The 26,364-nt window shown below is 39.7% G+C and overlaps 1 protein-coding gene across 1 annotated transcript in view; it reads left to right on the top strand.

The window, feature by feature from the left end:
• Window positions 1-26,364, top strand: part of bowl (brother of odd with entrails limited) — a 158,592-nt gene that overhangs the window by 65,069 nt on the left and 67,159 nt on the right. The window contains exon 2 of the mRNA XM_065222213.1: window positions 15,632-16,462. Within this exon, the coding sequence (XP_065078285.1) occupies window positions 15,633-16,462 (830 nt within the window). The 5' untranslated portion in view covers window position 15,632. The remainder of the gene's footprint in view (window positions 1-15,631; window positions 16,463-26,364) is intronic.

Below are 26,364 nucleotides of genomic sequence, written 5' to 3'. Positions count from 1 at the left end.
GAAACGAGCAAATTGTTGGCAGGCGGCTTATGGGATTTTTTTTGTTATGTCTATTCTCGATTCATATCAAGCTATGTTCTCATCCGTGTATATTGCAACAAATCAAGCAAGCAATATATCATTATCCTTCTACCACTCGGATCGAGCTATGTTACAGAGCGAGTTTGTCATGGTAGTCGTAGCAACCGTTTTGTCTGTATCGTTGGTTGCTTTATGTGTTCGGATTTGCTGCGTACGATAGAATTATTTACAACATCGTTTTGAATGATTTGCGTTGAAGGGCTGAACCAATACCAAATGCATTTCAATTTAAGATAACTATCATTCTGCAGAGAGCATTACGCATTCCAACTGAAGGCCCTATCCCTTCTCTTAACAATGTTCATTCGAAAAGGCGATTTCGATGTTTCGATATGAATGTCTGAGGTTTCATTCGAACAGAGGATGGTGGTTTGGTACAGTGGATAGCAGTGACAGCTCTTTTGTGTGGTGGATTTGAAAACGGCGAATTGCTAATGCGTGTTGCAAAATGCATCACACGTGTAATTTGATTAAAGATGTAAAACAGTCTGTAAATTCACAGACATGTCTGTAAATCTGGCATCTCTGGTTCAAAGACTTTATGCCTCAGAAAATCCCGGCATCGCCAATTGGGATTGAACCCAGGTCCTTTTGGGTGAGAGGCAATCAGGTTTACCACTAAACCACCGGTGCCGATGACCGTGACGTCTCATCATCATATTTTTTAGTTTTAATTTTTGAGCAAATTAAAATAACTAAAATTTGCTTAAAATCACAACATTTTAACATCAATGCTATTTGCAACATTTGTTCACTGAAAATGCACAGATAGCTTATTTGGTTAAAAATGGCTAAGTTGTTATTTTCCCGAGAACTTGTCAATTTGAAATAAAAAAAGAAAAAGTTCCTTGCACTAATTGGTAAAAAATAGGTTAACATTAAGAGTTTTATGAACTCATCGAAAAAACCGCAAAACTGTGTTAAGATCCATGAATCAGCCATACATTTCGTTCGTATTTTAGGGAGTTTCGTGCACTTGTGGGAAATCTGTAAACTTATCCGAAGATCATTGAAATGTTTAGAAGCTCTTTAAACAATAGGGAGTTTTACTACGTTGTCAAACATTTCGTTGATTTAGTCAAACTTGTCAGATGTTTCGACTTGTTCCTGGAGTTGTTGAGGAATTTTATGAACTTTACATTTGAAACTTGAGAAATTCTGAAAGTCTGAACAATATCTGAGATGTTCATAGACTATCCAAAATATCCGATGAACTTTCAAGAAGTCCGTTAATCTTCCGAAAAGTTCGATACATTGAAAGTTCTGCGAAGTCTGTTAAATTCATCAAATATCCGAGACGTCCATAAGGCTACAAGAAGTCCATAAAATATCTTATGAATCTGCATAACATCCAAGCAGTCCGTAGAACTTTCAAAAAGTCAGTAAAACTTCCGAAAAGTGCGTAAAAAATCCAAAGAAGATCCAAGAGCAACAGCGTTTCGTAAAAATGGATTTGGTAAATAAAACATATTTTTCGTAAATGGTACGAAACATTCGTTATGCCTGGCATCTGGCACAATGCTAATAGGGTTGAGAATTGAGTGTTGGCATATTAAGCGCATCCCGCACTTTATCCCTCTTTTTCGAACGAATTCTTTCACAAAATTGAATGTTTTCACTTTAGGTAGCTAATATAAAAGTTTATTCACCTCTTCATACGTACCGCTAGATTTGAGTAACAAATTGTAGAGATATTGTTTAAATTGTAACACTCCTTCTTGACGGTAAACTCGGCCTACATGTACGAAATTCGGCCTAACGCATTGCAATTCAATGGCACTGCACTTCGGCCTATTAACTATAAATGACGTTCATGCATGGTTTACATAAACAGATACACCCTTTTAAAAAAAGTAAGCTAGACATTATTTTTCTAACCCTGATGTAAAGGGGATCCTTACCTTTTTTATTTATACTCTTAGGCACGCCGCACAAAAGTGAATTTTGTTTCAAACAATGAACAATTAACTATCGGCTCCGTAAAGCTAACGCGATTGAGCCTTCCAAGTAATCGAACTAAATAAAAAAGGTTTCGGGTCCTTCACTGTACTGGAGGGACCTTTCTCCATATATACACCCATGAACTACGTCAGGCTTTGGGAAAATACAGTTTTAGAGAAATTTGATATGTTCTTAGTTTCATTTTTACCGTAAAAATTCTTACTAGAAAGCATCATAACTAAGATTGATATGGCCACAATTAATTAACATCAAACTATGCCGACAAAAGAGCTCCAACAAAAATTCATCCGAATATCAAAACTCCGAGTCACCGTACCACCTCGCGAACACACCTGAGCTCGCTCCTCTCGCTCAAAGCAACCGGAATGTGTTTCTTCGCACCCGTTTGCAACTAATAAATCAAGCTCTGGATTACGCGAAGTCGCTCATTACAAACTCCAAAGCACAACAAAACAACGCGTAGCAGCTTAACAGTCAGCACCCCGCCGCACGCGGCTCCGTATAGCTACCGTGTGTTGGCTTTTCGCATATTTTCATCTACAAGACAGACATACATTTCCTTCGCACCTGGCTACTGAATGTGGAGTGGAAAAAAAAAAGTTATAACCAGTATATATTAACAATTAGCCGGTGCGATAATTCGTTCGAATATACCAATAAATCATCTAAGCTTGATGCAGGACCGGACGGAGGAGAGACTTACATAAACGGAAGCCAAGAGCTTGACACATTAATGCAACTTTCAGATTCGTTGAAGCCATATGAGTGTTTGTACCTCTTCTCCACTGTTGTTTTGTATCATCATTCAAGAAAGGTGCTCCAGAGAGAGAGATAAGATGTGCGCAAGACAATAAAAATTCCATCTCTAAATATTAGCTGGGAGAAATGTAAATTGAGCATTGATTTCCATTCGCTCAGCTCATTTTCCTCAACCTTACAAGCAACAACCATCTGACTGACATTACCAAGCTGCACTTACAGGAGCTTATTTTTTCCTCAAAATTTCATTTAAAATGCATTTTCCTTGTGCATTAAGAATGCGCACGAGTTCATATCCCCGGCCAAAGACGAAAGCAGCTTTCTTGGACCTGAAGTTACTCCACACACAGACCAACATTCTGGTTGCAGTTGCAGTTCAGCGTGAGCAGCACCAAGCAGCAGCGATCCGTTTCGCTTTATTTATTTATTAAAATTTATTCAAGATAAAGTAGAACATAAAAGTTCCAGTAGACAGGGCTTGAACTACTGGTTCGCATACAACAACAGCAACAACAACAGCAACAACAACAACAGCAACAGCAATTCGGAGACACGGGTGTTTCGGGTGAGTGTGCGAGCTGCAGGGCAAATAAAACTCGCGAGACCCGCGCGTGATCGAGCCCAGGAGAGGGGTGCGGAGGGTTTGTGGAGAAGCAAAAACATGTTTCTCATTTCGAAATACACACACTCGCACACGTTAGTACAACAGCTCGAAGTAAAGTAGATTGCATTGTAATGTAATACTCCTTTTTTTTTGGTTTGCTGTCGTCGTCGTCGTCGTCATCGTCGTCGTCTAGCAATGCAAGTATACCTACCGACCGGGGCTTGGGTCGTCTTATCTTGTTTGAACACTTCTGGAATACGCGCGCGAGCTCTCGGTGAACGGTACTCCAACGGCCACACTACAAACCAGCAAACGGAGGACGCAACAACTCGGGGGTTGCATTTCGGGGTGCAATAAAACGGCTTCTGGCAATGTGCAACTGTTTGTCAGATAGGGACCAGCGAAGAGCTGAGTTGGACGGGAAGCACAAAAAAAAATGTTGCCACTTAATGGCGTATCGATTCCAGCAGCACAAACAGCAATAATGATTGTGATGGTAGTAAAAAATGTAATCTTCATCTCTATCTGTGGCTACCATAGCAATGGGGAAGGCAGGCCGGTAATTTCATTGGCAGATTGCTACTTCTTGGAATCCAGGTTGATCTTTTGTAAGAGCACACACCATGCTGGAGCAGTTCTTTTGAGTTTTAAAATGATGAATATAAAATGTGTTTAGCTCAACTCTTACGAGACGAGTTTTCGTTAAATACGTTTTTAGCTTTTGCGATGGTTTTTTATCAAAAATAATAAAAAAATATGCAAAATATTGTCATTTTCATGGATGTTCTAGAACATCCAAACTATTCTGGAGTACACATCAATGTATCGTAAAAACAACTCCTTGCACTTATTCTCTTTTTGGTACATGTTCAAGTCAAGTTTGTATGGTGGATTACAACCTCATTTTCCCCACTACTTTCCGATGTGTATTGAGGTCCCCAACAATTGTTTATGATCTGAATTTGCGGGAAAATTTTAAATGTTGAATTGGAAAATGTATGGTAAACGAAACGAATCTTTCATTTGCTTGCCAAAAATTCAAATATTGCTAAAATCTCTCCAAATGTCGGAAATAGTTTTGAAATACTATGCAGAACAATTTTGTCGATGACAACAAATTCGATTAGACTTCTGAAAAAAAAAAATGCATATCAGTCGGTATTCTATACAAAAGCGGACAAAGGTGATGCAGTAGTGATTTTGGACAAAGAGGACTATGACAATCGGATGACGGAATACAGACAGTTGAGGATTGACCCCCTCTCATCTATGGTTAAACATGTGGATAAAACGTTGAAAGAGAGCAAGGCGTTTATTGGCAACACTACAAATCAATTGAAAGTTTCAAACCCTATTCTACCCTATTCAAAGGTTTACCAAAGATTCACAAACTAGAAAACGAAATGAGGGAGATTATCTCGGCTGAAGGATCCCCCACTCATCCCGAGCAGGAACGAATATCTCGATACCTTAAATGGATGGATGAGCCTGACATGGGGCCTCCCTTAGCTCAGTCGGTAAAGGCGCAGCTACAAAGCAAGACCATGCTGGAGGTGGCTGGGTTCAATTCCCGGTCCGGTCTAGGAATTTTTCGGGTTGGAAAATTGCTCGACTTCCCTGGGCATAGAAGTATGATTGGACCTTCCACACAATTATACCAATGCAAAAATGGTACAGGCATCGAAAGCTCTCAATTAATAAATGTGGAAGTGCATCTAGAACACTAAGTTGACAGCACGCAATAAGCTAATATGCGATATGCAATAAGCTTGAAATGCGAAGAAGAAGAAGAAGAAGAAGAAGAAGAAGAAGAAGAAGAAGAAGAAGAAGAAGAAGAAGAAGAAGAAGAAGAAGACGACGAAGAAGAAAGAAGAGCCTGACATAAATACCAAAAAATAATACCAAATAAATGTTCCCACAATACCATTACAATACCAAATTCTGCAAATGCAATACGAAAACAATACCACACACGCATTCGTTTCGTATCCAAATATCAATTTTTGGTATATACAAAGTATTTTCCATGTATTTTTTTAGTATTATTCTTTGGTATTTTACCTCTTATGTCATGCTGGTCAATACCAAATTTTGGTATCAGATAAGAATTAGGTATTCATTAGTTATTTTCTCCTGCTCAGGATAAGCTTGCCAAATGGCTAGTAAAGGAATTTCAAAATATGCCTAAACCCTTTACCACTCACTCAGTTAACAGCACACAGGAATTCGCAAATCAACTTCAGGCATCAGGAGAGATTCGGGAAGATAAAGTCATCGTTTCATTTGATGTCACAGCACTTTTTCCGAGCGTACCAGTAAAGGAAGCCATGAGCCTTTTAGAGGACTGGCTTCTGAAGCAACGTGAGGATTCTACTTGGAAAACATAGTTCGGTCATATCACAAGCTTACTCGTATTTTTATGGATGAAAATTATTTCATTTTCTGAGGAAATTTTTATAAACAAACTAAAGGTGCTCCCATGGGCAATCCGCTTTCTCAATTTTTATGTGAATTGTTCATGGGTAACCTAGAAAATACTCTGGATTATAGTAATTTGTTGCCCAAATGTCGCTATAGGTACGTGGATAACATTTTTAGCATTGTCAAATGGGAAGATTTATCAAAAACTTTGGAGGCCATAAGCAACGTTTACAAGGACATCAAATTTACTCACGAAGAAGAGAGAGATGGCAAACTCCCCTTCTTAGATCTGCTCATCATCAGGGAAACGTCTTCGTTCAATTTCGAAATCTATAGGAAACCAACAAATACAAAGGGAGTAATAACAAGCAATTCCAAACCATTCCCATCAACACAAAATGGCCGCTTTTCACCACATGGTTCACAGGATGCAAACTCTTCCTCTTAGCGATACAGGCAAATCAAAGGAAATAGCTCACATTTTTTAAATCGCTAGACTTAATGGGTATCAAGAAAAAACAATTCAAGCAGTAATCGATAAAAGAACAAGGGATCATTATAGGCGTATTTCGACAACTCTTACACCAGTAACTGAGGGTTTAAAACGGGAAGCGGTGAATTTCGACAAAATAATTACCAAACCATTGATTTCGAAGTTTAGAAGTTTTGGCCTAGATTAAGTATCTAGATTAGGATCAACAAAAAATTCAATAAATGTCTTAGGGAAACCTGGAGTCTACAAAATCTCTTGACGAGATTGCAATAAAATCTACATTGGTCCGACGAAAAGGACTTTGGAAACAAGGTTTAAGGAGCACATTGCAGAGGTAAAAAAGGCTAACTTAGAGATGGATAATGGACTTCATTATTAATTTAAATCCAAGTTTGCAGAACATATCTTTACAAAGGGACACAGTTTGACAAAGGATAACATTAATATCCTGCGGAGTGTATCTTCGCCTTGGAAACTAGACGTAGCAGAAATTTAAGAAATATTTAAACATAATCCATCAACATTACTTAATAAAGATCAAGGAAACGGATACTCGAGACTCTTTAGCATGCTACCTAAAACCACACATCGTAGCATGCCTCTACTTGTTGGAGACTAAATTTAGGTACCTGGTTAGGTAAATTGCGACATGGCAGTGGATACCTGCTGATTTTTAGTCCCTATTGATTAGTATTTAGGGGCCTCCCTTAGCTCAGTCGGTAAAGGCGCAGCTACAAAGCAAGACCATGCTGGAGGTGACTGGGTTCGATTTCCCGGTCCGGTCTAGGAATTTTTCGGGTTGGAAAATTTCTCGACTCCCTGGGTATAGAGTATGATTGTACTTGCCACACAATTATACTAATGCAAAAATGGTAGCAGGCATCGAAAGCTCTCAATTAATAACTGTGGAAGTGCATCTAGAACACTTAGTTGAGAGCACGCAATAAGCTAATATGCCATAAGCAATAAGCTTTAAATGCGAAGAAGAAGAAGATGATTAGTATTTCACTCGTAGCTAAAAGATGGATTCTTGGCACAAATGAGGTCTGCAAGTAGTAGACGAAATACGCGTATTTGTCAAAAGATAAACCAATTTAAAACAGAATTTAAAGGAAATAAACCAACATACTCAAACCTCTTCATATCATTATAATAATGTAGATTTATTGCTCCATGTATACCTCAGCTATATATGAGCATGTAGGTACGTGTCGAACATTTGGCCTAAAGTGAATGGTTAGTAACTTTTTGTACAAATATCAAATAAATTTGCAGTCTTGGACAAAGTTGTTTTTTTATGTAGTATTTTCAATCCAAGTCCGAGATTTTGTGAAATTCTAGCATTATTTGAATTTTTGGTATGCAAATGAGCAGGATAGTTCCGTTTCCCATACAAAATTTAAAATTCTACAGCAAATCGAGATTATAACCAAATTCACTCAAATTTTGCACAGTTCATGGAGACTTCAATACACATTGCAGTGGGAAACAGAGGGTTGTTAAATTGACCCAGGGATGTCAAAAAATTGTTCAACCCGAAAAATTCCTAGACCGAATCGCGAATCGAACCCATCCACCTCCAGCATGGTCTTACTTTGTAGCTGCACCTTTACCGACTGAGCTAAGGGAGGCCCAATAAATTAGAGGTTTTAGGTTCTCCAAAATAGGCGTCATATGTGCACTAGATCAAACATGATACTTACTTACTTTATCCTGGTCCAAGATCCTGCTCCACTTGGTCTAACCACCTTGCTCGCTGTGCTCCTCTTCGTCTTGTACCGGCCGGACACCATTTTTGCAGGATTGTTGTCCGGCATTCTTAAAACGTGTCCCGCCCATCATACCCGTCCAACTTTCGCAACTTTCTGGATACAGGGTTCGCCATAGAGTTGCGCCAGCTCGTGGTTCATCCTTCGCCTCCATACACCGTTCTCACATACCCCGCCAAAGATGGTCCTAAGCACTCGTCGTTCGAAAACACCCAGTGCTTGCAGGTCCTCCTCGAGCATCGTCCACGTCTCGTGCCCGTAGAGAAGTACCGGTCTTATCAGCGTCTTGTACATGATACATTTAGTACGGATATGAAGTTTATCCGATCTGCTGCAGTTGTTATCCGACGTCACCAATGATCCGAGGTACACATATTCATCCACCACCTCGAACTCATCTCCGTCGATTGTCACGCTTCTGCCTATGCGAGCCCTACCCCGCTCGGTTCCACCAGCTAACAGATACTTTGTCTTCGACGTATTCACCTTTAATCCAACCTTCTCTGCTTCACGTTTCAGCCTGGTTTACTGCTCCGCCACGGCCTGAAACGTTCTTTCGACAATGTCCACGTCGTCAGCGAAGCAGATGAACTGGCTGGACTTATTGAAGATCGTGCCCGCATGTTAAAGCCCGCAAGTTTCATAATACCTTCTAGCGCAATGTTGAACAGGAGGCAGGAAAGACCATCGCTTTGTCGAAGTCCTTTGCGAGTTTCAAACGAGTCCGATAACGCACCCGATATCTTCACGCAGCACTGTACACCATCCATCGTAGCCCTGATCAGTCTGGTCAGCTTGAAGCAGGCCTTGAAATCGATGAACAGGTGGTGCGTAGGGACTTGAAATTCACGACACTTTTGGAGGATCTGCCGCAACGTAAAGATTTGGTCCGTTGTCGATCGCTCGTCCACAAAACCGGCTTGAAAACTTCCCAGAAATCTGCTTTCTAGCGGCGATAAACGGCGAAAGTTGATCTGGAAAAGCACTTTGTAGGCCGCGTTAAGAGTAGTGATCGCTCGATAGTTCCAACATTCTAGTTTGTCGCCTTTTTTATATACTGGGCATATTACTCCGTCTTTCCACTTCTCCGGTTGCAGATCCTGACTATCGTCGGTGCAGACAAGTGGCCAACTAATCCGGGTCCATTTTGATAAGTTCCACTCCGATACCATCTTTTCCAGCTGCTTTGTTGTTCTAAAGCTGTCTAACATGATAACTGGGACAATATATCCTTGGCAGTGGATCATTTTCAAATGGATTAATATAGTCTATACGTATCATTTAAGATCAATTTATCATGTCTATAAGATGTATTATTAGGTATATATTCTCCTACTCAATCGATCTACAGATAATCCACTAGAAATCCCATAGTAATCTTGGAAATGGATCGTAAACGATGTGCAAATGCTCTATGCATTCGTTTGGTCTTGTTTCGTTGCGTGTCGTCGTGGTAGATGATTATTAGATCTGAACTCCAGTACAATTTGGAGCACTTAGAATATCATTGACAAATACATTGTACCACTCGTGGTTCACCTAGTAGACCGGCGTTTCTCAATCTTATATTTATTCTTTTAGCACCCAACTTTTCAATATTGAATACAGATGTTGTATATAAGCGACGCCAGTGGTATAGTGGTATAGTGGTATTACCTCTCATCCCAGAAGGCCTTGGTTCAATCGCAGTCGGCGCCGCTGAGGCAAAACATCTCTGATCACGGGAAGTAAAGCCGTTGGTCCCCGGTTCATGAGTTGATGGGTCGATAGGCAGGGTCCAGGTGTGGGAGCTGCCTCCCTGACGTTGGTAGCATTGGTGCTCAGCACGGAAAACAAGATCGATGGAAAACAAATCAAGGAAAAAAAAAATGTATGTGTTGTAAAATTATCGTATGATGCTGTGTGTGTATACATATGATTATCTGAAATTTAAAAACAGATTGACATTGAATAGGCTTGAAAAACATAAAACTCTCACGGTGGGTCGCGACCAACCAGATGGGTCGTGACCCATAGATTGATAAAAGCTATAGTAACCCATTTGATCTGAATTCCAAGACAATTAAGATAACCTAGAACATCTTATGTTCATGGAAATGGTGTGCATTGACATAGGGCGTGGTTGATCAATTAAATAATTTAATCTGAAGTCCAGAACGATTTGGAGGTCTTATATCGGTTGTAGGACAAAAGGTCGCAGGACAAAAGGTCGAAGGGATAAAAGGTCGCAGGACAAAAGGTCGAAGGACAAAAGTTCGAAGGACAAAATGTGGACGGGACAAAATGTCGAAAGGACAACAGGTCGAAGGGACAAAAGGTCGAAGGGACACAAGGTCGAAGGGACAAAAGGTCTAAGGGACAAAAGGTCCAAGGGACAAAAGGTCGAAGGGACAAAACGTCGATAACATGAACAGTTCTTTAATAGACAATTGCTTTAGAGAATATCTATCTGAAAATGCTCGAAAGTCATTTCTCACCCTTGGAGTTGACTCCTTATTTATAACATGAGCAGGTGTTTTGCAGATAAAAAGTATTAAACAATTCTACTTTAAAAAAAAAACTTGCCAACTATTTTCTCACTCTTGGATTACTACTTCTTAAGCAGTTCTTATTGACAAAATCAATGAACTACACACTATGAAAAAATAATTTAAATTAAGGTGCTCTGAGACTGACATATACGAGCGTCAATTTTGACATAAAATTAAGTGATAACAGACGCGAAATTCAGAGCACTAGGAGCACTTAATTTTACATGACATGTTTGTTTAAGTATCATCCTTTATGTCAAAGATGGATTCCGTCACGTGTAAGATTAGGTATTTCTAAGTGTGTTATTATTAAACATTAAATTTACATTGATTAATCTAATCTCTATTTCACACCTTTTTCATTATATGAGCAGTTTTTAACTGACATTGGACATTTTTCTTGAATCCATACAAATTCTCGTACTGCTCATGAGTAATAAAATATGAAAGCTATTTATGTTTTAATTTGTCATGCTACAAGTATTTGAATAAACCTAAAATCAATTTGTCACTTCACGAATCCTAATCCTTTTTTATTTTTAAGTAATATGAACTGAAGCCATCCTGAGCGGCCATTATGTTTAGCAATTTTCACAAGATATCAGAAGAAACTTGCTTTATACTTAAAGAATTTCGTCAACCATCTGTTGGATCACTCACAAGTAGATATAATAGATAAGACTAGTAGCTTGAAAAATAGCTTGATCAGTATAGTGTTTTGTCCCAAAAACCCGTAATGGTTATTTCGATTCTATTTTGAATCTATCTTTCGTTCAGTTTTGTCATGTTTTGTCCTTACAATTTTTTTTTTGTCTTGTATGTTCGACTTTGCAATGCTCCGAATTTTTAACATTTCGACCTATTGTCCCTTCGACCTTGCACCCTATGGACCATTTGTCCTTTCAACCTTTTGTCCTTCGAAGTTTTGTCCTTTTACATTTTGTCATTTCAACCTTTTGCCATGGATTCTTATTGAAGACATCGTGAAATCCCTTATTGATCCAGTAGCTCAAATAAACTGAACATCCAAGACAATTTGGGGAACCAAGACTATATTTAAATTAAGAAAACTTTTTCTGAATCATGAAATTGGTTTGCAAAATGCACCCCTGGAATAAAATGGCCCGCTTGTTTTCTCGTTGCGTTCCTATGACTAATTATGGAATTTTATGTGCCAGAAGGGTAGTTCAATAACTGAACTAGCAGTGTTGCTCGTTAAATTCACGAATTAACAATCGGAAAGTTATGAAAATCAGTGCAGGGAAATTTTACCCCAGGGGTATGGCTTAGACCATCCTACCCTGCACTGAAACCTCCGTTTACGAAGTCTTTTTTTTTTTGCGCAGTATTCAGTGCGTTGTGGTTTTTCATAGCTTTTGCGTTTTTAATTTATGAATTTGATAAGCAGTAAAGTTTCAGTCAATTAATAACTAGGTGCACTGTTTATTTTACTGCAGTACTCCTAGCAGAAGGATCTGGAATGTTTGACAGCAGTTTGTTTTCAAATGATTCCTCTTTCAGTGCTGAAAAGTTCGTCTCGATTCATTTTGTTTAAAATAAGTTATACTTGATGGAAGCCGCGAACCGAACATTAATTTTGGACACCCACTTGGAAAATCCGACGTGGCTAAATCGACCGTGTGCAGTGTTCTCAAACGTTTCCGTGAGCGGCATACTATCGATCGGAAGGATCATAGCAAGCGTCGTAGTAGAACTAAGCTCGAAAACATAGTAGAAGCTATTCCATGCGTTGGCAATAAGCAAAGTGCTTGCTTAAAAGCTCCCTCTATGAGCGTTCCATGGGAATCGCCCAAACCTATCATAGTGAAAGCGACGCGAAGAGGTGAGCAGCGTTCAGCAAAGCAACAGAACTGTTCGTATTTTAACGCCTGCGAACGCAAGCGTGTTTGGCACTAGATTCAAAATCAGATCGAATGTGTCCATATCCATTCTTGTGTAAGACTGAAACTTCTCTGGATATTACGAAGATCTTCGTACAATCTGAAGAACTCCTCATCTCGCCTCTATTTCGATTGATCGGATGAACTACAAACTCTCTTTTGTTGTTCATTATGAAATTAATCGTGCTTGACGAAGCGAAATATTCCTCATCGGATGAATCCATGCTTAATTGAAACAAATTTGAACAAATATTTAGCACTGCGCGCGCGACTGTAATGTTTTCAAAAAAGCTTTCACTATGTCATAGGTTGCTTTGCTTGCCGATTCATTTCGCTTTGCCAATTGCTATTGCATCGAATCGCTTTGAATCGCTTCTACTATGTTGTCGGGCTAAGGATCGAAAGCTGCAGGGCTGTTGGATTATGATATCGCCAAGAAATTCAATGCCCCCAAAGCACTGTCAGAAGGATTCGTAAGCGAGAAAGATTTCAATCTTTTAGAGCCAGAAAGCAACCAAACAGGACACTGAAGCACAATCTAGTGGCCAAAAGACGAGCCCGGTAATTGCACAATGAGGTTCTTACAAGACGACAAAACGTACGTGAAGATGGATTATGGGCAGCTTCCCGGGCAGAAGTTCTGTAACGCCACTGGTCGATAAATTTGCAAGAAAACTAATGATCTGGCAGCTGCGGACAAAAAACCCAGGCTTTCGTGACAAACAACACTATGGATTCCAAAATGTACAAGCAGGAGTGTCTGAAAAAACGTCTTTTAAGGCTCACAATGGACCTGTAGAGTTTTGGCCTGATTTGGCAAGCTGCCACTACAGCGGAGAAGTTCTACAGTGGTATCGAGACAACGGGGAACAATTCCACCCAATTGGCCAATTGTCAAATAGAAGTTGAAAAAGAGTGGAAAGGTGACAGGTTAGCAGTGATGGAAAAGTTCGCAAAAACTCACTATGACTCGCAAAATTTTCCTTTGGTGAACTTCATGAAGTATCGCGAACTTTTCCAACACTGCAGGTTAGCCAAAAGAGTGTCCAAAATATGATAAGCGGTATTCGAAGAAAAGTCCAAGATTTCATCAAAACCAAATAGAAATATTTTTTTCGCTATTTTTCCTTTAAAGTGCAAATCCTACATTTTGAGTACTTAACATGTTTATTTCATTAAGATGATTCCGAGATACATACGTCAATTTAATCAATTTAAACACTAGCATTTCTGTATGACAAATTCTTAGAATTCGTTTTGCCTCGGGGTGCATTTTGGCCTGTTCTAGCCTAAGTCTAGCGAAGATACATCGTAGTCACCCCTTGGTTTAAGCAGATCAAAGCAAATAAGTGCATGAGCTGTGCATGACTCTCTTGTAACGACAGTACCTTCTGGTTAGATAAAAACATTGAAATACCCCAAAATATGGATTTCAGACAATATGCATAAGACATGGATTTCCGATCCCTACACGTCGCCCCGATTCCAAAAATACTCATACTTAGGGGTAATTGACAGCTTTTCTCTAACCAGAAGCTGCCATCTTGGATTTGGCAACAGACATAAAATTATGGTTCCTTTAAATTACATTTCAATGTTTAAGACATTTTAAATTCGATTTTAATCAAAAATACTGCCAGTACCAAAAATACCGGCAGGCCATCGTATTAAAAAATTATGAACATATTCACGAACCTGAGGCTTGAATAAATATTAAGTTAAATATTGAAGACCTGAGTAAATCTTATAAAAAAATAAAATAAAAGCTCTCAAAATTTGGAAATTTTATCAGATACTTGATCTTCGGAAAATTCAACCATTTTGAATCTTGTAAAATGTTCTGAAAATTTTCTGAAATTTTTTGCACGGGAACCACATTTCTGATCGAAATGACGTCTGAGACAAAGTTTTAAAGAAAAAAAATGTGTTTCTGGGAAACATTTTTTTTTTTAATATGTTTTCACTATTTTTTTTCCAGCCAACGGTTGAAAGTCTCCTTAATAAAGATATAAAAAAAAAAAATTATTGTGAAAACCCAAATATCGTTATTATTTTTCTTTTTCTTCTTCTTTGCATTTCAAGCTAATTGCTTATTGCATATTAGCATAATGCGTGCTCTCAATTTAGAGTTCTAGATGCACTTCCACAGTTATTAATTGAGATCTTTCGATGCCTGTACCATTTTTGCCTTAGTATAATTGTGAGGCAAGTACAATCATACTCTTATGCCCAGGGAAGTCGAAAAATGTTCCAATCCTAAAAATTTCTACGCCGGACCGGGAATCGAACCTAGCCACCTCCGACATGGTCTTGCTTTGTAGCTAAGCCTGTGCCTACTGAGCTAGAGAGGCCCCTTAGCCTCAAACAAATGTCCCTTTAATTAGTATCTGAAATAATGGACTGGTGGAAACTGGAAAATTTTTAATCAACTGCACAGTCTACGCTACAATGTCTACCATACAATACTTTAATATATTCACAAAATTTAACTATCCCACCAGCTCCAAAACTTCTACGGCTTTTTGAAACCCAAACCCCATACCCGGATTCGGTAATATTTACCCCGAACTTGACTGTTTGTTTCCCTCTAATGCTGTTGACTGAAACACTTCCTCACTGCCACCGCTGCCTCCACCCCCACCACCACCACCACCTTGGTAACTGCTTATCACCTCCTTCGCCTCACGGGCTTCGTACATGTCTATCGCTCATGTGCATATCTGTGCCGCAACTCAGCAGTCCTACTCACACATTTGCAGCTAGGAAATCGGGACCAGCCCGTGCAGAGGCCAAAGAAAACAAAATTGTAGAGGCACCGTGCGCTCATAAGATACCATAAACCGTCAAACACCAAGAGGCAGTAATTCAATATTTACTCCACACATCACCGACCGGAGAGAAACATAAACACTGCGAAGAGAAAGAGAAACAACAATAAGCCAGTCGCAGCCTCGTGTTGGAAAATGGACCTATGCAAAAGAATTTTTGTTTTCTCTGTTGGCTGTAAATCATATATTCCATTGGGTTGATCCTCACGTATCCTGCTTCCATCAGACATTGTACATTTTAACTCATTCATGTTTTTCTTTCTTTTTTTTTATATTCCACAGAATGCCTACCGAAGGTGTGCTGGACGATCATGGGATCGCAACAATGTCACGTCCGTCACGGATCGACCAGTTCCTAGCCGGTATGGGCGGTGGTGGCGGCGGTAATGGCGGAAATCCACCGTCGTCTCCCACGATGCGTGGATCGTCCGGTGGATCTGCATCGGCCAGTGGTGGCAGTCAATCGGCGTCCTCCTCCCGATCCAGCTTCGACGGACAGTTGGGAGGCTTTCCACCACACATGATGAACCCTGCCAATCAACACCACGGACGGGAAAGTTCAGCGTTTGTACCCGTTTTGCCATCCCGATCGATGAGGCCTGGACTCTATCCGGGGATGCTAGATGGACCGGATGGAATGCCTAAGGATGGTGTGCCCAAGCGTGGATCCAGTTATGAGCTGATGGCCATGATGGCGGACAAACGGAAAGAACTGGCGCTGAGAGAAGCGGCTGCTGCAATGCTACTGCCAAGACCTGGAGGACCTCAGGTTCAATCTCCTGGAGGAATGTACCCACCACCGGGAGCGTTCCTGGGTGGACCTGGCCCATCGCCTACTTCAGCGGGAACGTTCACTTTTCCGCCTGCTGGAGTGGGGTTGTACGGACCGGGAGTTCCACCGGGAATGCACCCTGGACTGGATCGAAGACTGCTGCGAGCCCCCGGACGGGCATCGCGCCCCAAGAAGCAATTCATCTGCAAGTTCTGCAACCGACAGTTCACCAAGTCCTACAATCTACTGATCCACGAGCGTACGCACACCGACGAACGGCCGTACTCGTGTGATATCTGTGGGAAAGCCTTCAGGCGGCAGGACCATCTACGAGACCACAGGTAATTAGTCAAAAAAAAATTGATTTGCGGTTTTCTGTTCAGACCCCTGCTGAAACCTCGAAAATTTCACGCAGCTCCCCCTCCCGGTCGCATTGCTCTTGAAAGACGAAGGAGGTGAAATTCCAAGAAATTCACCATGCCTCACTAGACGAACGCCCGTTCGCCACACACAAAAGTATCCTATTGCTATTTGGATATAAATTATGATTTATGCTTCATTTTCAATTTTCTACACACCACCGTGTGCCGTTTGTTGGGGCCTTTGAGCCCCATCTTTTCAACTTTTTGCCTGCGTCATCGTCATCTTAGCCGCTGCCGTCCATCGTCTATTGAAGAGAGGACAGCAACGTCTCAGGCTGAGCTAAGCTAAGCTGAGCAGCGGCTCGACCATGATCAAACTCATGATGGGCGATGGGTGTGGTGTGGTGTGGCGCGAGAAAGGGGAGGCATCGATCAATCTACGCTTTTGATATGATTTTGTATTGCTCTGCGGTCGTTCGTGTATAGCAGATCCGTGCATGCTTTGAGGTCTTCCCGGTTTCTTCCATTGGGGCTTTTATAATGGGTTTAATTTTTATGTGCCATGCCTTTTGACTGGGGGAATTTCTGCTATCGTTCTTTTGTGTGAACTGAGAAAGATTTGCAATCAGTATCAGCTGATAATCTATAAACTACCTCCAAATGTCTGCTAGTGTGATTACTCCAGCTCCACTGAATCCCAAATATCATCAATTCACTGCCAGAAATTGGTGAAATTACAAAAATGATTTATTCTTTTCGGTCTTCTTGCAGACCACAAGCTGACCTCATCATTTGCCAAGACCGAAAATAATCACGTGCTCTTTTAATCCAATCCGATTGATCTGGATCCATCAAATCGGATCGAAGTTCCTACCTCTTTTGTGGTCGAATTCCATCGTTAACCCCTTTTTCTCTCTTCAGAACGATCATTCTATGCGGGAAGCACTGAGAAGATCGCCATTGTTCCACGGCTGCGCGCGCCCCCTTCTAATTATTGCGATATACTAGGAGATCCCACGATGGGATTCAAAGCGTTGGAAAAATGAGCAACGGCCCTCCTGAAGCCAGATAATTGCCGGTTTTCTATCACCCCGACGCTTTTTGATGGGTGGCTTTTTGACTTGACTTGACTTGGCGTCTCGATACTGGGTGTCAGAGTTGACTCCTTTATCTGGCACGCATCACTCTGAACTGAAAGCGCGTCGCACTTTGGATGTGGGGCGGAGGATGGGAGAAGATTTTTATCGGGGTAGTTCGCAGAGGCTCTCTCCGACACGCAATCGTCTTCTGTGCTATCGGTGGTGGTGGGAAATGCGTTCCCACGATAGTTTCCACGCGCGAAGGGGCGATGCCAACTGGATGGAGATTGGTACACTTGCTCTACATGCCGTACTTATGTTGGCGTGCTCATGTAAGTGTCATTTCGATTACAGTAGGAGGAAGAGTGGTACTGGGTAGAGTTGCGTGTGAGGTGGCGGCTGCCACTCGTGATGGTGTGAATGCATTGTCGTGTTCAAATTTTCAGAGCAAGTCAGGTGAGAAGGGTTTGCTCTTCTACTGTGCAGCTATTATGGTGCCGTGGAGGGATTCTTGTTGAAGAAATTCTGGATTGCGACTTATAAATTTAGCGGTTTGCGATGTGTGGATTAACTGTGTGTACTAAATATTTTAAGAAATGCAAATTAACTGCTGCTGAAATTGGTGTTGTGCATGGTCGATATGAATAGACGTTTTAAGAATACTTTAGGTGCCCACTAAATCCATGTATAAGCTATCCACATCACTAAAAATTTACATACATGCCTCTGCACGAAGACGGAAGGGTTTTTTTTAATCATTCAAACGCTTTGCACTTGGCATGTGCCCTCCCCCAACGTAGAAAATGGTTTGTTCATTTTTTTAAGTTTTTTACGGACCGTAGACTATGAGAAAATATCCCTCATATTGAAGGCAAAGGAAAAACTTCATTTCAATCGGAAAGACTTGAGCTAGGTTATATGCTTTATAAAATATATAATTTTCCTTGAATCAACTCTCAAAAATGCATCCGTCTAGTAGCCAAATTCTTCCTGTGACATAAATAATCTGCCTAAAATTTGCATCAAAAATAGACGGCATGGCATTTATAAATTGTATTATACATATTTTTTGTTTTTATAATTTTCGACCATAACAGTACTTAGAAGTACCCATAAAAATCAACTTCAATCCTATGGTATTGATTTAATTAATTGAACAGCCCCTTAGTAGAGCGAGGGCTCTAAGCAGCCCACGTGGTATGTGGGCAGCACCTTTTAAATTAGAAGTACAGAGGTTAACAATTGCTGTAGTGGAAACTTATCTACTACTTATCATTATAGGAACTCCTGGATCTTCCAAAACTTTTAGAACTCCAAGTGATCTAGCAACTTCTTAAACTTCCAGATCTCTTTAAAACTTCGGCAAATTCCAGCACATTGATAACTTTTAAAACTCTCGTATCTCCAGAAACACTCATAGTCCCAGTACTGTACATATTCCAGGAATTGATGGTTGTTCCAACGTTTGAAACATCCTGTACTCTTGGAATATCAGAAACTTTAGAAACACTTAGAACTATTGAAACTTCATGAACTTTAGGATGTCCGGTATTTGTTGTTTCCGCAACTAGGTTCTGGAACTCCCTGGGCCTTTGCAATTAAAAAAATGTTCAAGAAATCTGGCCAATTCCAGTTCTTCAAAATTATTCAACACATGATAAATATCCAGAGCTTCTCCCACTTCAAAAACTAATAGATCTGCATGCTCTCGATGTTTTGACAGAAATTTCCAATAGATTTTGTTGATACGAGAGTATTGGAGGTACCCAGAGCTCTGAGTGCTCTCTAATATTTTGGCAAATATATTACATTTACAATATGGTTCACTCTTTTATTGTTTCGGAGAAGGTCAATTATGAGGGATACTTCAAAATTACAGCTGAAATTTAAAATAAATCTTGTTGAAGCAATGTGTACAAATTGTTTCTCTGATTGTAATTAATGTAATAAATATGTATTTTTATTTGTAATAATTGCACTTCACTCACCCCTCGACTATAATAAAATCCATATAGGTTGCCTTTTCTGACGATAGATGATGTGTCGAGAAAAAAGATTCTGTCCCCTGCATGATGTATGGGAAAACGAAGAGTGAACTATATTATTAATACAGTATATTTGATTTCGGATAACTTAAAAGCTTCTGAATTCGCTAAAAATTATGAATCGGGAAGTTAGTGGAATACGCACAAGAGCAAAAAAGGTGATTATTTTCAAATTGATTACACTTAGTTATTTGTATCTATTTAAGACCTATTGAAATCACACCCTCTTAACCATCTTAACCCTCTTTATCTTGGGGTCAATTTGACTCCAGGCTATTTTTGCAATTTTGATTATTCATCAACACGATTTTTTCTCCGACATTTTTGCATGCTAAAGTCTTTTTGATATGCCTGCCTCTTAATTGAGACATATTTAAAATTTTATTTTAATCCCGTTTTGAAGGATTTTTGACATGAACTAAGCTTTATTTCAGAGGTACCGATAAAGGGTTAAGTACACTCAATTCTGTTTTTCCGCGATTTTTTTATTTCGTTCTTATGCAGGATAGGTGCATTTTTAATGCCACATTATTTTTCTTTGATTCATTTATGATATTTTGAAACAAGTTGCATTACTTTGACTATATGTTTTTAGTATTACTTCTACGTGAAGTCAACGATTTACATAGTTGAAGATGCTAATTTCAAATAACAGACTGTAGTGGTGTCCCCCCCACCATCCCTCTCCAAAGGGGGAGTTTGGTAAAGAGAGATGAAAAAACCGATTTGTACCTTCCTTAAAAAGTTGTCCTAGCTTGCTTGTCTAATATCTATATACAATCTTCACACTACCGTACTCTAACGGAACTATCAACTCTATGCTTTCATCTACTCCATCTATCGTATAAAAATTACCACTACAGTCTGTTATTTGAAATTAGCATCTTCAACTAAGTTGCATTACATTTTCTTGCAAATTGAGATCACACGATCAAAAATAAAGGCGAAAAAAAATCTTTAGTGGGAATGACACTGATGATAAATGGAGATTTATCACCATTTTTGAAGTTTTTGAAGATTCCTGAAGTTCCAGCCATCCAGCATTCAGTGCTTAAATAAATTTCAGAGTTTCAAAAGCTTCCCGGAGTACTAGAATTATCGGTGCCTGCTGTTCAATGAGTTTTAAAATGTTCTCTGTTGATTTCACTATTACATCCTCAACTTGATAATATTTGAGCATGTCTACAGTTGGTAGCTATAATTGGTATCTTTTGAAGCCTAGAGAACTCTAAAAACGTTTACAATTCTCGAAACACTAGTGAGTTTTTGGAGCTTCTATAACTGCAAGAACTGCAAGAACTCTCAGTACTTCCGTAGCTCGGGAATTGTTTTAAGCTCCAGGTACTTCAGGAAATTTTGGCTCTTTGGGAGCTTTTAGAACACCTGGACAACCTCTGTTACCGTGGAAATTTTGAAATTCTATGGTTTTTAGTAACCGTCTGAAGCTTGGAAAATGTTTGCAATGCCTTAAAAAAATTAAATTACTCAAATTGCGTTTATTTTTTTTATTTTTTATTTTTTTTTAAAATTTATATTGTAGTTTAGATAACGTGCTACTCACTGCCAATCAGGCATGGAACATCATTTACATTCATTTCATGTATTCATTTACATTCATTTGCCTCTAACTTTTTTCATCAACAGCATTCCATAAAATGATATATAGAGCTTTTGTAGGTTTTGTTATTAGCTAAAAGTTCAGCACACTACTCAAATCTGTATCTCTTATGCATCACGAACTAGAGCGGGCAGAGCTTGTTACTGTTTTTCAGTGAATGTAAAATACATTCACTGAAAAACATTAGTGGCTTCTGTTCGCTCTGGTTCGTCATGCATAAGAGATAAGGATTTAAGTTTTTAACAAAAGTTGTAGTTAATAACAAAGCCTACAAATACTCCATACATTATTTTGCGGAATTCTGTTGTTGAAAAAAGTTAGGGACAAATGAATGTAATTGAATGAACGAAATGAATGCAAATGATTTTCCATGCCTGATGCCAATGTGTATTTGCTGGGCAATTCATTAACAAAAAAGTTATGAATTATTGAAAAAAGTATAATTTTCCAAAATATTACCTACAGTTATCGAATATCTTTGAAATAGTGTAATATTAAATCAAATTAAATATACACCAAAAAAGCTCTTAGTGCTTAAATTGCCCTATGTTGTTGTTTTCGAGATACTCGTAGGTCTGATGCAGACTTATTCAGTGTATTGTACTACTGAGTCTACATTACATAGTCTTTCAATCGAGTAACACCTTCGGAAAAAAGGTGCTCTGGTCTACCAGGCACCATCTCGTCACACAAGACAACTTTGTTTGCATCGCTTGGCCACGCAGAGAAATGTCTCGAAGATTTCAACACTGATATCGACGTTCTACAGGTTGCTCTTAGACTAAAGAACCTTGATCCTGAAGATACGAATTTTCCCTAAGGGAATTGGAGACAGTGGTGTGATAATTGACTGGCTCTGCTTCTGAAATTTACAAAACAAGCTATCAAAGTACAGTGCCAAAATAAAATGTCATATGACAGTCTCGTCGAATACCGTCACGTATTTATGTATTTTAGTTTCTCTTATAATAAGAGCTGCTAATATTGTACTTGAAGCGGTGCGGGTGGTGTAGTGGTAAGTGGGATTACCTCTCACCTCAAAAGGCCTGGGTTCAATCCCAGTCGGCGCCGCCGGGATGTTCTGAGGCATAAGATCTCTGATCACGCCTTCCTTTGGAATCGAAGTATAGCCATTGGTCCCCGGTTCATGAGTTGATGGGTCGATAGGTAAGGTCCAGGTGTGGAAGCTACCTCCCTAGCATCAGTAGCATTGATGCTCAGCACGGAAAACAAGATCGACGGAAAACAAATCAAAGGCAAACAGACAAACAGTACTTGTGTGAATTCTGAAAAAAGCAACCAGAGAGGTTCTAGTAATAACATTTCTGATCAGAAACGGTTTAATTTACACAAAATTTAGGGCTTACAACGAAGCAAGTGTAGCAAAAAACGTCAACTGTTTCAACCCCTGATTGGAGGAAACAAACGAAAGAATTGCGAAAAATTTGCCATTTCCCAAAAAATTTACCAAGCCCTGTTAGACATTTCGGAGATGCAGGATGAGTAATAGACTGGCCCACATTTATATATGGGAAACATTTTCAACGGGCCAACCCCTAGATTTGTGCCATTAGGTGAGAAAATCACTGTCTGAAAATTTCAGCTCATTCGCATGTAACAAGAGCTGGCACTTATGGTTTAAAATTATGTGGGGATATTGGTTGAAATGTATGAAGAAATAATCTTCCTTCACTCTTTCGAGCATAGAGCTGGTGCAGGAAACTCGATTAAGCTCAGAATTTCGGCACACGTAGCTTAAACTATAATGAAAAACTTTGCTGAAGACAGCATCTCGATTCAAGTTAGTATTATTGAGATATTACATAATTATGTGCATTCTGCTCGTACATTGCAACAAAATAAAGGCAGCTTATGCAACGTATCAACTAGATTACCATAAAAAATAAAAGTATATATTTTCCACAGGCCCACCTCCAGGCTCGCGTCTTTTGGTGCGATAACCAGTTTCTGAATATTTCAGCTCTTTTTGACGTTACATGGGCTGGTGCTTTTAGTTTAGTGTTCATATAGGAGATTTGGTTGAAATTTTCATATAGAAAATGCTCATATACATTCAAAAGCGAATATCTCAATAAAGCTAACTGCACACTTAGAAATATTTTTTTAACTTATTTTACACGTGACGGAATTCGTCTTTGTCATAAAAGATGAGACGTAAACAAACATATCATGTAAAATTAAGTGCTCCGAGACTGAAAGGTTCGTTGCTCGACGAAAAGTACGTTTGATTGGACTATATTTCACGTCTGTTATGACTCAAATTTATGTCAAAACTGACGCTCGTATATGTCACTCTCAGAGCACCTAAATTTACATGATTGTTTCTAAGTGTGTGGATTCATGATGCAAAGTTGTAACTCATTAACTGAACTACAAGTTTAGAAATCTGAATCAAATCGAGAATAATGAAACTAGCGGCACCGGTGGTGTAGTGGTGTAGTGGTAAGCGTGATTACCTCTCACCCCAGCAGGCCTGGGTTCAATCTCAGTCGGCGCCGCCGGGATGTTCTGAGGCATAACATCTCTGATCAGGCCTTTCTTCGGAAGGGAAGTAAAGCCGTTGGTCCCCGGTTCATGAGTTGATGGGTCGATAGGTAGGGTCCAGGTGTTGGGCAGCTGCCTACCTGGCGTCGGTAGCATTGGTGCTCAGCACGGAAATCAAGTTCGACGGAAAACAAATCAAGGAAAAAAGAGAATAATGTAACTTTTTTATGATCGATAGAGTGTAGGATTATCATTTTTTCATGCATTTTATCCAAATTCCCCTAACAAAATTAAACTTAAAGCGCCAGCACATTCTACAACCATATGAGCTAAAACTTCCAGAGAATGCTTTTGTCATCTAAATGCACAAATCTAGATGTTGGCCCGTGAAAATTAGAACTTTTCTCCAACAACGAACAACGTCCAATGAGTAAGCTGTTTCTCTGCTTGGATTTTTTTTATAAGTTTTAACGACACATTTTCCGACATTCAAGGGAGCCAACTGAAGCTTGGAGTACTCTTCTAGAACATCTGTTCTGTTATAGATAACATTACGAAAGTCTTAAACATTGAGAATACTATGCATCTACAATAGAAAAACCGATATACACTAATTAAGTGGAGTTATTGCAGGCCGTAGGTTCGAGAACTAGTATCGATTTCAGTGAAATATGCCGTCCTTCTTAAGGTGAACGGCTGTTCTAACCTTATTTCTCATTGATCTTAATTTCAATAGCACAAATCTCAGCTCTCTCAAAGTTTTCTTTAGTGCAGCATACCTTAACAAGATAATATCTTGTATCAATATCAAAATTAGAACGCTAGGCGGGTATGAGTTAAGGTATGCTACACTGAAGAAAACTTTGAGAGAGCTGAGACACATATTATGTGGTTCATGTCTTCGGTAACGTTGTTCAGTAGACTTGCACCTCGGCCATGATGGGAATTCACTCCAGTGCTAGTGCGTTGAGAAAAGTTCGTTTCAGATATTTCTGCTGAATCTGGTTCTTATGATCCTGACAAAATGTAATGATTCTATTTTTGGCAAAGATGTTCACATTTGTGAGAATTTTTGGATCCTAATTGTCGCACATATATCAATACAGAACGGCGCCGGTGGTGTAGTGGTAAGCGTGATTACCTCTCACCCCAGCAGGCCTCGGTACAATCCCAGTCGACGCCGCCGGGATGTTCTGAGGCATAACATCTCTGATCACGCCTTCCTTCGGATGGAAAGTAAAGCCGGTTCATGCTTTGATGGGTCGATAGGTAGGGTCCAGGTGTGGGAGCTGCCTTCCTGGCACGTCGGTAGCATTGGTGCTCAGCACGGAAAAAAAAACAAACCAAAGGAAAAAAAAATATCGATACAGTAGTTCAAAGGATTGTCTCTGGAAAAAAAATAATATTGTGAGTTCGATTATGAGACGATTACGTTTTAATTCTTCACGAAGTAACTGTAAAAAATCTCCAAGGACGTCATTTTACCAATCTAGATCTCGGTTACATGCAGCAACAATCGGACAACGGAAGACATCAACTAATACCGTCACGTCGGAATCTCATAAATATTATGCCATCGGTAGAAAATTTTTCTTTACCAGGACCTTGGGTCTTCATGCCAACAACAGTAGTAGTGATGACCGAAGATACAAAAGGGTAAAAACGTCCTGTTTCAGCTTTGCGGAACTTTAGATCTCAACCTAACCTCATAACAAGTCGCTTGGCATGGATTTTGATACTCAGATCTCAAGTAATCGGAACTCAACTTCGTCAGCTAAAACGATTCGCACAAGGTTCCTTACACTGAAGGTGAAATTTTCACGTGATGCAAAATGTCTCATCTTACAACAACTAACTGGATTTTTGCCTGAACAGAACGTAAGCGATGACACCGGAACATTCAATTACTTTCAGCTCGGGAAGGTGATGAAGGTTAAATTTGGCGTTATTAAAATTCATGTAATTTCTTTCAAATTCAGAACTTTGGGTACATACATGACTTTGGGTAATTATTCTCCATCTTTACCCATAAGTGATCTATTCATGGACCAGCTAGTGACTCCAAATCGACCGTTAAATTGGTGCAGTAGATTTCAGCTACAATCCCCAGTACCACCAACCACACAAATCTTTCACTTGATGCACCGTCCGGAACTCGAGCTCCTCGCGACCTGCTGCAGTGCCTCCGGGAGTCAAACCGAACGACCGGTTTTGTTCTTCCTACCACAGCATCCCGCATCCAAGCAAGGTTGCATGATCTCAACTTATGAACAACCCCAAAGAGTGCTTTTTTCCGTATCTCCATCAAAAGGAGGCGTTCTTCCACCTCAATCTGGCTCTTTCGCCATGAGGGAGCATTGACAACGGGTATCAAGCATTATTATCGTTATTATACACGAGCTCTCGAGACTGTATTATAATTATAAAAGAATTCAATGTAATTATCGTGCATCAGTATTCCTGCACCTTCTTCGATTTTGGCGTCGCTCTTCCGAAAATAAAAGTTCCAAACTTACCACGAAAAGTCATAAATTCTACCCAGCAAAATAATTCAGACAACTTTCCATGCTGCCCTAGCGCGGTAAGAGAGTAATGGAAGTGATGAAGTTTACTTTAGATTTGCTTGTGCTACAT

Source organism: Ochlerotatus camptorhynchus, unplaced genomic scaffold (genome assembly GCF_037179485.1).
Source record: "Ochlerotatus camptorhynchus isolate MF236.1 unplaced genomic scaffold, CSIRO-AGI_Acam_v1.1 ptg000014l, whole genome shotgun sequence".
Classification (NCBI taxonomy): domain Eukaryota; kingdom Metazoa; phylum Arthropoda; class Insecta; order Diptera; family Culicidae; genus Ochlerotatus; species Ochlerotatus camptorhynchus.
The sequence above is the reverse complement of the archived record's forward strand: the minus strand, read 5'-3'. Positions and strand labels throughout refer to the sequence as shown.